Source organism: Silurus aristotelis, assembly GCF_946808225.1.
Source record: "Silurus aristotelis genome assembly, chromosome: 2".
NCBI lineage: Eukaryota > Metazoa > Chordata > Actinopteri > Siluriformes > Siluridae > Silurus > Silurus aristotelis.
The window spans coordinates 33,710,963-33,724,003 of record NC_139575.1 but is presented as its reverse complement, the minus strand read 5'-3'; the positions used below and the strand labels follow the sequence as shown (position 1 = coordinate 33,724,003).

Genomic DNA, 13,041 nt, shown 5'->3' with positions numbered 1-13,041 from the left:
GTGAGAAGAGCTACACTCAGGGACTCGGAGCTGCACTCAGAAACTTCAAAACATGACGACTCGATGACTTTTAAACCTCTCTGAATGCACCGTAGATCAATTAACTTTGTAAAAAAAAAAAAATAAATAATGAAAAAAATAATAATAATAATAATAGGTTGGGTTTTTTTTAAATAAAAATCTAATGCTCAGTGGTTATGGGAAAACATTTATGAATTTGAAGCAAAATTAAATTGTATATCTTGAAGATTATACACTAGAAAGCAATATAATCTGGACAGTGGACAATAGGGGTATAGGGTATGAAGTCCATAGACACTATGTGCAACAGGATACATGAATTGCTAACATTAATGCACGTTAATTATATTATTATTATTATTATTATTATTATTTATAATTAATTTTCAAATTTCTGACTATATACAAATCTTATAAGTGGGTGGAGGTGGGAGCTTCATTGTTAAAGCGTTGGACTCTGAATCCAAAGGTTGTTCAAATCCCAGCCTCCCCAAGGTGCTACTCTTGGGCCCCTAAAGTTTTTTGAATAAGATAACTGTAAGTATGTCTGAATAAGGATGTCTGACAAAAACCTTAAATGTAAATGTCATAAGTGGTATAACCAGGTGTTTGGGCTCCATTCCATTGTTAGTTACAGCTGTAAGGAGACTAACTTTTGATTATCATTGAAAGGAAAAGATCTTATTTGGAACATTAACAGATAGTGGTAGACGTGGGGTCTTTTTTTGTGCTTACAGTAAATTAGAAAACTTAGTAATTGTAAAAATGGCCAACTAACACTATCCCAGAAGATGCAAGCAAACTTGACAAAATTATTAGAACACGACTTTTTCAGCCATATTCGGTTTGTTACCATAATTGAATAAAATGTTTTTGGATTAAATCTTCCCTTCACTTGAACCAGCAGATCCAAACCTGTTCCAGCATCAAAATGTCCCTGTGCACAAAGCCAGCTCAATGAAGTAATGGCTTCTTTGTGTTGGAGTGAAACATCGTGATTGACCTGATATATGAAGCTCGGACCTCAAACCTATCAAACACTTTTGGGATGAACTGGAACGTTGACTGCATCCCAGATCTGCTCACCTCACCTACATCACTACCTGACTTTACTGACACCCTTGTTGCTGAATGACAATGACACAAATCTCAACAAGCACACTTCAAAAATCTAATGGAACATCTTCCCAGAAGAGTGGAGGTTATTATAACAGCAAATGGGGACTAAATGTGGAACGGGATGCTCAAAAAGAATATATGAATCTTACAATCAGGTGACAAACTTTTGTGCATGTACTGTGTATCATGACACTAAATATATGTAAAGGAAATATACAAATACAGAAAGATACATACAGACAGACAGACATACAGACAGATAGATAGATGAAGGCAGCAAGATAAAAATCAGCGAGACAGAATGAGTTGCTGAAGTACTACAAGCTGCAAAGATGCAGCCAACTCATGTAGTGTCAAAGCTGTTGAAAATGCTGCACACAAGAACGAACAACTGGAGCATTCAACAAGAACCCAAGACACGGCAGGAGAATCAGCACAAACTACAGCCTCTTGAATGAGCCTTTATTCTAATGTTTACTGTAAAACAAGGCACGCTTGTTGGCTGTCCGTAGGTGTGCTGTTTTGGTGTGTGTGTGTGTGTGTGTGTGTGTGTGTGTGTGTGTTTGCGAACGTGTGCAGCAGAATGTGACCCCATGCCGCACTTTAATATGCTCGAACCCTGTTAAGATTCGTGGGATTTTTTTGCACTTTGGAATGCGGTCATGTGGCCCACATTTGTGTAGCATGTTTTATGTTGTATCTCATATTAAACTCATTGTTTTGTAGCGAAGGACAATTTGTCATTCGTGGAGAGCGTGAAGTCATCGGGAGATGGGCGACAGATGCAAGCGAGGAAGCAAGAAAGAACATAAGTACCCATGAATGTGTAAAAAAAGCATGTATATGTGTGGTACTGCTTTAGCAGCTGGATAGATTCATGAAAGAAGTCTGGCAATTTAACATTTCACTTGAGAGGACAGAGTTCGCCAAATCTCCGCGAGATGCTTCGACCTCACTTGATCCCGCGGAGGAATGTCGAAAGCCGTGTTCTTCAAAGGAAATGAAATTGGTGTAAAGAGCAGCCATTGGAAAGCTTGTGTGTGTGTGTGTGTGTGTGTGTGTGTGTGTGTGTGTGTGTGGTCTAAGAGACAGAGAGCGCAGGAGTTTCCCGAAAACACCATCAACCAGCGGTGCAAGCTTCACTTTAGATACTCCTGGGTTATTGCTCTCTTAAGCTTTCGGGAAATATTTTGATCACATAACAGCATGAATCTGCTGCTCACTTTGAGCCTTCGAATGATATTGCTTGTGTATCGTACCTTTGCAAGTGACCAGAGCAAGAAAGGGAAGCAGATTCAGGCCAGTTGTGTGTGTGTGGTTCTCACATTGTGGTTCTAAATATAACAGGTTCACATACACTAGTAGAGTTATTGCAATTTTGTATATATATGTGTGTGTGTGTGTGTGTATATATACTTTAGATATTAAGAGTTCACTTACACTAGTACAGTACTTGTATTTGTGTGTGTGTGTGTGTGTGTGTGTGTGTGTGTGTGTGTGTGTGTGTGTGTGTGTGCCTGTCTGTCTCTTAAATCGTAGCTCTAAATATTAATAGATTACCTAAACTAGAACAGTACTTGTATTGTGTGTGTGTGTGTGTGTTTGTCTGTGTGTGTGTGTTTCTTAAATCGTGGCTCTAAATATTAAATACAATAGTACAGTAATTGTAAGTTTGTGTGTGTGTGTGTGTGTGTGTGTGTGTGTGTGTGTGTGTGTGTGTGTGTGTGTGTATACAGTATGTGCTTTGAATATTAAGAGTTCACTTACACTAGTAGAGTAATTGTAGTGTGTGTGTGTGTGTGTGTGTGTGAGAGTGTATATACAGTATGTGCTTTAAAAGAGTTTATTACACTAATACAGTACTTGTATTCTGTTAAAATACACCATATGGACCACCATAAGGTTTGTGGACACACGACCATCAGATGTAAAGCATATCTTCATGGAGCTGGCTTTGTGTACAGGGGTTTAGGTCTCCAAGTTCAAATGAAGAAAAAATTAAATAATACTGCATCCAAAGACTCCTTATACAATTGTGTGGCTCCAATTTTGTGCTAACAGTTTGGGGAGGGACGAAGTCAGGAGCCCCAATACTTTTCCCCATATACAGTCGTGTGACTGGGATCACACATTTTTCTTCATATGTTTGATTTGAGCATTTAATGAAAATCTTGACCCCTATCTGCAGGATGTTATTCATTGTCCTGCTGCAACGTGATTGGCTGCTTCTATAATTGCATGAATGTTCCTAATAAATTGGCCAGTAAAGTGTCTGACATTTTGCTAGTAAATGAAATAGTGTATAGGCAATATACCCTGAGATCCCAGCAATAGTAAAAAACATGCTTTGTCAACAAGTACACTGATGACAGTACACACACACACACACACACACACACACACACACACACACACACACACACACACACACACACACACAAACAAACAAACAAACACACACAGTTTGACTGGTCTATTCTTACATTCATCAGTTTGACATGTTGCTAATGGCATTTTGTCCCCCAGTCTGCAAATGTCAGTCACACTAAATCACACCACACAGCGGTTTGTGTGTGTGTGTGTGTGTGTGTGTGTGTGTGTGTGTGTGTGTGTGTGTGTGTGTGTGTGTGTCTCTTTGTGTGCGCTTGTATTGTGAAATAAACATTAAAAGGGTTTTGAAACAGCTATGATTTGCTATAGTACAACATAGTAAACAAAACACATTCCTGAAATAACAGTGCACTGTGTTTTTGTGTGTGTGTTTGGTGTGTGTGTGTGTCTGTGTGTGTGTGTGCATGCGTGTGTGTTTGTGTCCTCTAAATAGTGCAATAAGTTCAGATACACTGTGTGAATTGTATGTAGTGCACACACACACACACACACACACACACACACACACACACACACACACACACACACACACACACACACACACACACACACACACAGTATGCATCACCAGAGGGAAAGACACTGATGGCCTTACACTGTTTACTCAACTCCAGTCCAATACTGTGTGTTTGTGTGTGTGCATATGTGTGTGTTTGTGTGTGTATATGTGTGTGTTTGTGTCTAATTCTGGCTTAAAATCTTACAATGAGCCCTGTTACACTGTGTGTGTATTGTGTGTGTACACTCTTTGTATGTGTATGTGTGTGTGTGTGTGCGTGCGTGTGTATGTTAGCCCCAATGCCGGATGCCTATTGACATAATTTTATACATAAAATTGTTCTCCTTAGGGCACTACATGAAAACGCACACACGCACACAAAAGTGGAGTAAACTGTGTAAGGTCAGCAGTGTCTTCTATGACCTTATAATTTCCCCTCTGGTGATATGTGAGTTTGTGTGTGTGTGTTTCTTAAATCGTGGCTCTAAATATTAAATACAATAGTACAGTAATTGTAACTTTGTGTGTGTGTGTGTGTGTGTATATACAGTATGTGCTTTGAATATTAAGAGTTCACTTACACTAGTAGAGTAATTGTAGTGTGTGTGTGTGTGTGTGTGTGTGTGTGTGTGTGTGTGTGTGTGTGTGTGTGTGTGTGTGTGTAATAGGGGAATAAGACTGGTTTAGTAAAAATGTATAGAAAGAAAAAGTACAGAGCTGGATTCAATGCTGTAATACAGAATGTGAAGACAACACTCATCAAGATGTAAGCTGTACTCTACTGTATACTTGAGTCAGAATGTTGATCTTCAAACGTACACGAGTTTCTGCAGACAAATTGCACGCAAACGTTTTCTTCTCCAGAGACTAGGCCGGTACTACGGCAGCATTGTATTTGCATGTAAAAAAATACAAACAATTCAAGATTACGTGATCAAAGTCGCAGAAATATGAGAATAAAGTCGTAATATATTATAAATATAATATTTTTTGAAAAGAAAGTTGCTTGCTGTTGTTCAACTACTTCAGAGTTCGATTTCTTTGATCATCATCCTATTAGTCTCATAAGAAACAGCATATCCACTTGGAATAGCATGCAGTTGTAACCACTGATATCCTCAGCGTCGACCACTGGTCACCATTTCCGACTGCACACAAGAGACATTTTCCTCAAAGTGTGTCTGAATATTTCTTCTGAATAAATTCTTAAATTAAGACAAAGAATTTCCTAATTGCTAAAACCGAAAGTCGGATTTAACCAAATGCTCAACAACTTTATTCTTGGAATATTTCGACTTTATTCTCATAATTTCGACTTTATCCTCAAAATAATTCCCGTGCTGCTACGAGATCTCGTAATCTTTGACTTTTGTTCTTTTTTTTACATGACACTTAAACGGTGTGGTACGAGCCACGGAAGATAAACCTGAAACAAAAAAAGCCTTCGTGACCGAGGTATTTCGTTCATCCATGAATGACACCTCGTGCTTTTTTACCTCTGTCTATTTATACTGAATGTTTGCGTGACAAGTGACTTCCTGTAATCGCTTACATTAAGAACGGCTGCTCAATCATACATAAATTAAAAAATACATAAATAAAAAATTTTTGTATAGGAAAATGTTAATACCTTCAACTCCTTCCAGGAAAAATAAAAGTATATAGAAAAAGAAAATTTTTTATAAAATAATGTCATCATTTCTGAGAATATTTCAGAAATTATTACCATTGCAAAATTCACTATATGGACAAAAGATTGACAACCAACCATAAGATTTGTGTCCCAATTTGCTGTTATAATAGTGTTGTTATAATAGGGTGTTAGTAAAATCAGGTTCTGAGGTAAATGAGCTGAGGAGGCCTGGGGTACAGTCAGAGTTTATGTTCATCCAATAAGTGTTTAACAGGGTCAAGGTCAGTGTTCTATAGCAGGCCAATCAAGATCTTCCAATGCAAACCCTGTTAACCATATCGTCATGGAGTAAGGCCTTTAACCCCATAACTACTCAGTTGTGATAATAAGATAAAATTATATAAATGTAAATGGTAACAGTTTGGGCAAAAAACACATATGGCTGAAAATGTCAGGTGTCCCAATAATTATGGCCAAATAGTGTACATTGTAAATTCTTTAGGGATGTCATAAAATATTGAAATATCGATTATTGGGCTTCTTTGAGACTTCCCAGGTATAGGAATACACTGCAGCAGTGAGTATTATATTTGGGAAGTAAGAATACAAATGAATAATCATCACCACAAAAAAAAAATTCACGATACCTGAAAAAAGCTTCGATCCTCTGGCTAGTAAAATTTATTTGTAACATTTTCAGGTATGTAACGTGAATGTGAGTGAAAATATTTTACAGACACTATATTCTGTGTTTAAAACAATTCTGCCCATATTTGAACGTATATTGTGTGTAATGTGTGTCTAATTAGAAGGATCTACAGGTCAGAGAGTCCTACCGATCGATTCCGCTTTAAACACAAACGCACACAAACGCGCACACACACACACAAACACACACACACACACACACACACACTCACACTCACACTCACACACACACTCACACACACACACACACACACACACACACACACACACACACACACACACACACTACTCTGGAGGGTTTTTATCCCCGGATTTTCCTAAAGGCTTTAAGTTGGATCTCATCAGTATTTTATTTTTCTATTTGGGGGTTTTTTCATCTGTTTTTGTTTTTTTCAGTGGTTTGTTGTGTCTGGGTGCATCTGGGAGACAACAACCATTTACAAGGAGAAACTTTTTGTAGTTTAAAAAAAAAAAACCAAATAATTCATTACTATTTGAGAACAATTTGTTATAATACTTAAAGTGAAAATCTTAAAATTATTTTTTCTATTACTGTTGCACAAATTACAACATTCTATCTCATGTTGCCTTTCTGCCCTGTTATGGTCACTTTTCAATTAATAACCTTCTGTGTTTACCTTATACTGTATTATTTGTCACATTTGTCACTGTATGTTGCACTTTTGCAATATTATGGGCTGTATATAGCTGTCAATCGATTATAATATTCACGATTAATCGCACAATTGTCATAGGTTACCTTGTGATTAATCGCAACTTAATCAAATATGGACGCTTTATACAAATGTATGTTTATTATTAGTGAAACCGGACTCAACATAGACCATGGAGACAAAATCATGTAAATGGTATAAAGTAATTATGGTGTTTTGAATTACGTAAATCATCAGGGCAGCAAACGGAACTTTTGCTATGTTTCCACACGGACAGTTTTAATTGACGGATGTGTGCATCATGGGAGGATTTTGCTTGAATTGAGACTTAGGGAATCATCGGTGGAGTTTTTATATATATATATATATATATATATATATATATATATATATATATATATATATATATATATATATATATATATATTTAAATTAAGAATGGACAAAGTGAATATTTCCCTGCACAATGCCAATAAAGTTGAATCTAAATCTATAATCTAAATCTGCTACCTATTAATTACATGACACATTGTTGTGAACCATGTTAGTTTCTTTCATCACTTATGTTATAGCAGCTGTAAACAGATGTGTGAGCTGCAGGTATAAGAGATGCGTTCTTTTTTTATAGAAGTAATAAATGCTGTTATAGATAATTATGTTATAGATACGTTTTTTCTCAGCTCTGACCTGTAACATGTAGCTCTTCTCCTCTCACGTCAATCTTCAGGAAGATTCGCCCCCGCCGTTCCGTGTGGTCTGTCCCGCACAGGCTTGGCACATTGAGGACACACTGCTTATGGACGTTCATGTCGCATGCTGCACACACACACACACACACACACACACACACACACACACACACACACACACACACACACACACACACACACACACACACACACACACACACACACAGTTAGGACTGCCTTAGCTTAGGTTTTCAATTGGAGTTCATTTTCAAAAGGGAATAAACAGATATTGTACTCACTATCGCATTTCATGCCCTGGTGGATGAGGCCATACAGCAGCGAGCCGCAGTGATCGCAAAACGTCGGGCTGCCATACGTGTGGATCTTAAATTTGTGCTTGCTTCTCGGATCCTGCAAAGACAAGGAGTTTGTTTGTATTTCTTTTCCGATAACAGTACAAACTGAAAAAGTGCTTTACTGCTTTTATACCAATAACAAACACTAGCAATTTTTTATCTATTTCTCGTTGCATTTAATGTCAAGGACGTCCAGAAAATAAGTTCTTGTTCTCATTCGATTCTCCTTAATGGTGTTTAAGACCAAAAATATAAAGTTGCAAAGAAACTAAAAAGTCCTCTATCCTTAAGATATTCAAAAAACATACTGACTGTTTCAAAGCACTGATACTGGAGACTCTAACTGCATTAACAATACCTACACACGTACATCAGCCCTGCTGTTATCGGAATTGAAACATCAACATCTCTGGGTGGCAAAAATTGCAAGCAAAACATCACAAAGCCAATCAACAAGCATATGTAAGGTTGTGTATGTGGAAGCGGGTTACGCTGTCCTCCGACACAGCTGGAATGTGTAAAACTCAACAAAGTGCTGAAACCCGCGACACCTTCCAAGGAAAGTAAAACTACAAAAAAAATACAAATTTCTTTTAAAATTTTATTTATTAATTTTTTTTAATTAAAAGAAGAAATTGTATATTTTACAAATTAATACTATTGCAAAATGTATTATTTTTACAAAAGTTTGTGGACATCCGTGGATTCGTGTGTGGTTTTTGATGACCCCATTACATTTTTGATCCCCATTTGCTGTTATAATAAGCTCCACTCTTCTGAGATGATGTTCCACAAGTCTGCTTGTAGAGATTTGGGCTCATTTAGGCACAAGGGCATCAGTAAATTCAGATACTGATGTATTTGAGGTAAGAAGGCCTGGGGTACATCAATACAATCAATAAGCATCTCTGAGGGTGTGTATGTAAAAGAATGTTCTTTTTCCAGAGTGTGTTATACAGCAGCTCTGAAAATATGCCGCTGGCCTGGCATTTAGTATTTTTTTTAGAAGAAGTGGGTGTTAGCCTTAATTCTCGACAAGAGTTAGCTAGAATTATTATAAAATACTAAATTACTATTTTGTCTTTTAAATACGCAACCAACAATAATTTTAATATCGATCCCAAGGGTGTCCAATCTTAATCCAAAGGTGCAGGTGTGTGTGCATTTTTTCATTCCAACAAAGTCTTTTGAAATCCAAGACCAACTATATAAACTTATAAATATTACAATCAATCAAAATGATTCTAGGTGAAATTATACATTGAACATGATTATAATACATAAGGTAGACATAACTGGAATAAAATCCTGCACCCCCACTTGCATCTTTGTAGTTGTCAGGTTAATGCCAAAGAACTACACTTCCCAGCAGCCAGTGCACAGAGTCACATGTTGGGTGTGGCACTTGAGTCACAATAATTAGCACTTGCATATAGTCTCACTGTTTACTGCACCATTTTTCTTTGTTGTTAAAGTTAACTGTCAACTATGTTGATTTTTCAAGGTTATGATCTTTCTTTTTATAATTTGAACATTGGCACATAAGTGAAAACAGAATATCTGCGGTATTCCCACTCATCTATTACTTGATAGTGGATAAAACTGGACATGCCCGGAATTATACACTCGTGGCATAGGAGAAAAGAAACACCTTTAAGTAACAGCATAATGTCAAGAACATGTCAAGAGCAATATGTCCTACAATATGACTACATGGTACATCAAAATTAAAGTCAAATTGTCTCCAATGGTGCTTAAGGCAGCAAGTGCATCTGTGGGTAAGGCGCAGAGTCAGAGAAATGATATTTATACATTAAAAGCAGAAAGATTATAAAGGATTATTCCTGTTGTCAAGTCTACACTCTCAATTCCATTTTATTTGCCTTCAAGGGGATAAACATGGGTGAGGGAAAATGACAATCAGTTCTCTCAACTGTTGTTTGAACGCTGAGTCAGGAATGTGAGTAGGTGTGGCTATGTAATACACACACCGATCAGGCATAACATTATGACCACCTGTCTAATATTGTGTTGGTCCACCTTTTGCTGCTGAAACAGTCTTGACCCATCAAGTATTAACAGCGTTAACTTCCACAGCAGTTTGAGCTACAGGAGCTCGTCTGTTGGATCGGACCACACGGACCAGCCTTCGCTCCCCAAGTGCATTAATGAGCCTCAGCCACCTGTGACCTGTCGCCGGTTCACCACTGGTCCTTCCTTGGACCACTTATTTGGATTCTGGACACTAGAGACCGGGAACATCCCACAAGAGCTGCAGTTTTGGAGATGCTCTGACCCAGTTGTCTAAACATCACAATTCATCAAACTTGAATCCTTGCACAATTTTCCTGCTTCTAACACATGAACTTTGAGGACAAAATGTTCGCAAAGTGTTTTATAGCCGCTTTATCACAAAAATTTATTCAATAGATAAAAGGCCTAAAGAAAACAGGTTATTAGTGCAAAGCTTTTCAAATGTAATCCTGGTGCAATAGCAATTAACCTTTAACTTTGTATACGATCCATAATTAATGTTGCTGTACAAGTGTGTGTGAGTGTTTATGTGTGTGTGTGTGTGTGTGTGTGTGTTTGTTTGTTTGTGTGTGTGTGCATGTGTGTCTTCTGACCTGTTGTGAAATAAATGTCTGTTTCGATCTAATTTTGGTTACTTAAAAAATGTAAATAAAATAGTAAATGGTATTTATTTATTTACTTATTTGTTTGTTCATTCATATATTCGTTTGTTAATTAATTTTTTAATGACCAGATATGGGCAAAAATCTGCTAATAGGATGTGACATGCTTATATTTTAAATTTAGTACTATATTCTACAGGACTATAGCACTGAATGACCTGCTGATTTATTTTCAAAAGGGTCAGAACACACGCACGCACGCACGCACGCACGCACGCACGCACACACACACACACACACACACACACACTGTACACCCAGGCTGCTTATATGACTAGGAACTAGGACCCAGAAAATGATCTATGGCTTGTTTTTATCATTTTAATGAGTAACCACAATAAAGATAAAATACACTAACTGCAGAACAGCCTAAAGGAAAACAGCTTTTTGCACTGTAATCACAGAGACATTCGTGAAGCTGTTTATGCAAAAAGTAACGTGTTGCTTCACCTCAGTGTCATATCGCATCCCGATAACTAATTGCTTTACACCATGTTGAACAATATCATTTTTCCAAATCGTGTCACATCAGGGCAGGGAATTCAGCGCCTGTGCCAGACGCGGCACCTCACCCCGGCGTGCTAGAGCCCTCCCTCAGGCTTCCTTCCCTAATAAGTACATCAATTATGTACGAATGTGATTTATATTTCATAGGCTCTTCTGAGGGGCTGCCAGTGACTCCTATAGCATGCAGGTAAAAGCAACCAGATTTTCTGCTCATGTTTATCATGACATGCTTTTTGCTGTGTGTGTTTATGTGTGGGGTTGTGTAAGGTTTTAAGTGTGAACCCCCCCCAACACACACACACACACACACACACACACACAGTGGTATCAGTCCGCGAGGAAAACACAACGTTGAGGGGGGAAACGTTGCTCCTTTGCGAGACAGTGAGTCATCACTTTCCTGAAGGAAGACAGGCCCTAATTAGCACTTTGCCATTTTTATCGCCGTCAAGACACAGAGACAGATTCTGCTTTCAGTACACGAAAACACACACACACACACACACATAGGGTCAGGAGGCATAACTGTAACTCACAAAGCCACATACAGTAAAGCTCTGCTGTGTGTGTATGTGTGTGTGTGTGTGTGTGTGTGTGTGTGTGTGTGTGCGTGTGCGTGTGCGTGTGTGTTGAGACATTGAAAACAGTGAAAGATTCAGTGAAGGACAACAGTCATTTATCTAACATGCTTCTAATATTCATTTCCACATAAGGTGCATTAAATGCAACTCCCTTTTCCTGCCCATGTTCACAAAACAGTTACTACAGAGTTGTAGGCACACAATTATATAGTATAGGATGTCATGGATGCAGTGGTATTGAATCGTCCCTCCACATATCATCAACCATGATATGCTTTACATGGGTTGGATTGGAAGATCTTCATTGGCCTGCTATAGAGCTCCTATGATGAACTGGAACGCTGACTGCACCCCAAGCATCCGCACCTCACCTACATCAATATCTGACTTTATTAATGCTTTTGTGTCAGAATGACCACAAATCTCCTCAAACACACTCCAAATTCTAGTTATTATCTAAGGTTATTATAACAGCAAATTAGGACTTAATTTGGTATGGAATGTGTAAAAAGCACACAAATTTTATGGTAAGGTGTCCACAAACTTTTGCTTATATAGTGTATTATGCAATAGTATTTATTTCTGAAATATGTTTTTTTCCCCTTTTAATTATTCTCCGAAAAAACCTTTATTTTTCAAAAATTCTTCGTTTTTGTGTCATTTTACTTTTCCTGATAGGTGTTGCAGGTTTCAGCATGTAATTATCACAGTACTTTGTGAATTCGTAAAAACTTGCACATTTCTAATTTTACCAAATCATCTCCTAACTAATATCACACTCATATTAGATGTTTATTTCAATTGTTGCTTTGTGGTCTTCCGTCTGCATTTTCTATCCCATTGGTGTTTCTATCCCATGACTGCTTAAGTTTAAGTTTAACTGCTTTGGCAACCCTTTAGGTGTGAACCAAACCAAACAAATATGTAACTACACTTCCTAATCAAAACAAGCCACTGATGATTTCACCTTTTGTTTTTTTGTCTCCAAAATGTCAGGTACTTTCCTGGTATGAATATTGCTGTAACATTGAAATTGAAGTCATCAACTAAACTCATACAAGACTATAAATTTGTGCTGAAGCCAAACTCACGGTGCGACTTGTGTAACTTCCAGTTTACAAAGCAAAGGTTTCAACATTTAACTGTTTATTTGGTGGATACGTGTCA

General features: G+C 37.6%; 1 protein-coding gene across 1 annotated transcript in view; it reads right to left on the bottom strand.

Moving 5' to 3' along the window:
• The window catches only part of prkcaa (protein kinase C, alpha, a), a 141,597-nt gene that overhangs the window by 42,522 nt on the left and 86,034 nt on the right, over positions 1-13,041 (bottom strand). The window contains exons 4-5 of the mRNA XM_083522404.1: positions 8,034-8,145; positions 7,733-7,861 (exon numbers count right to left, since the gene is read on the bottom strand). Of these exons, the coding sequence (XP_083378530.1) occupies positions 7,733-7,861; positions 8,034-8,145 (241 nt within the window). The remainder of the gene's footprint in view (positions 1-7,732; positions 7,862-8,033; positions 8,146-13,041) is intronic.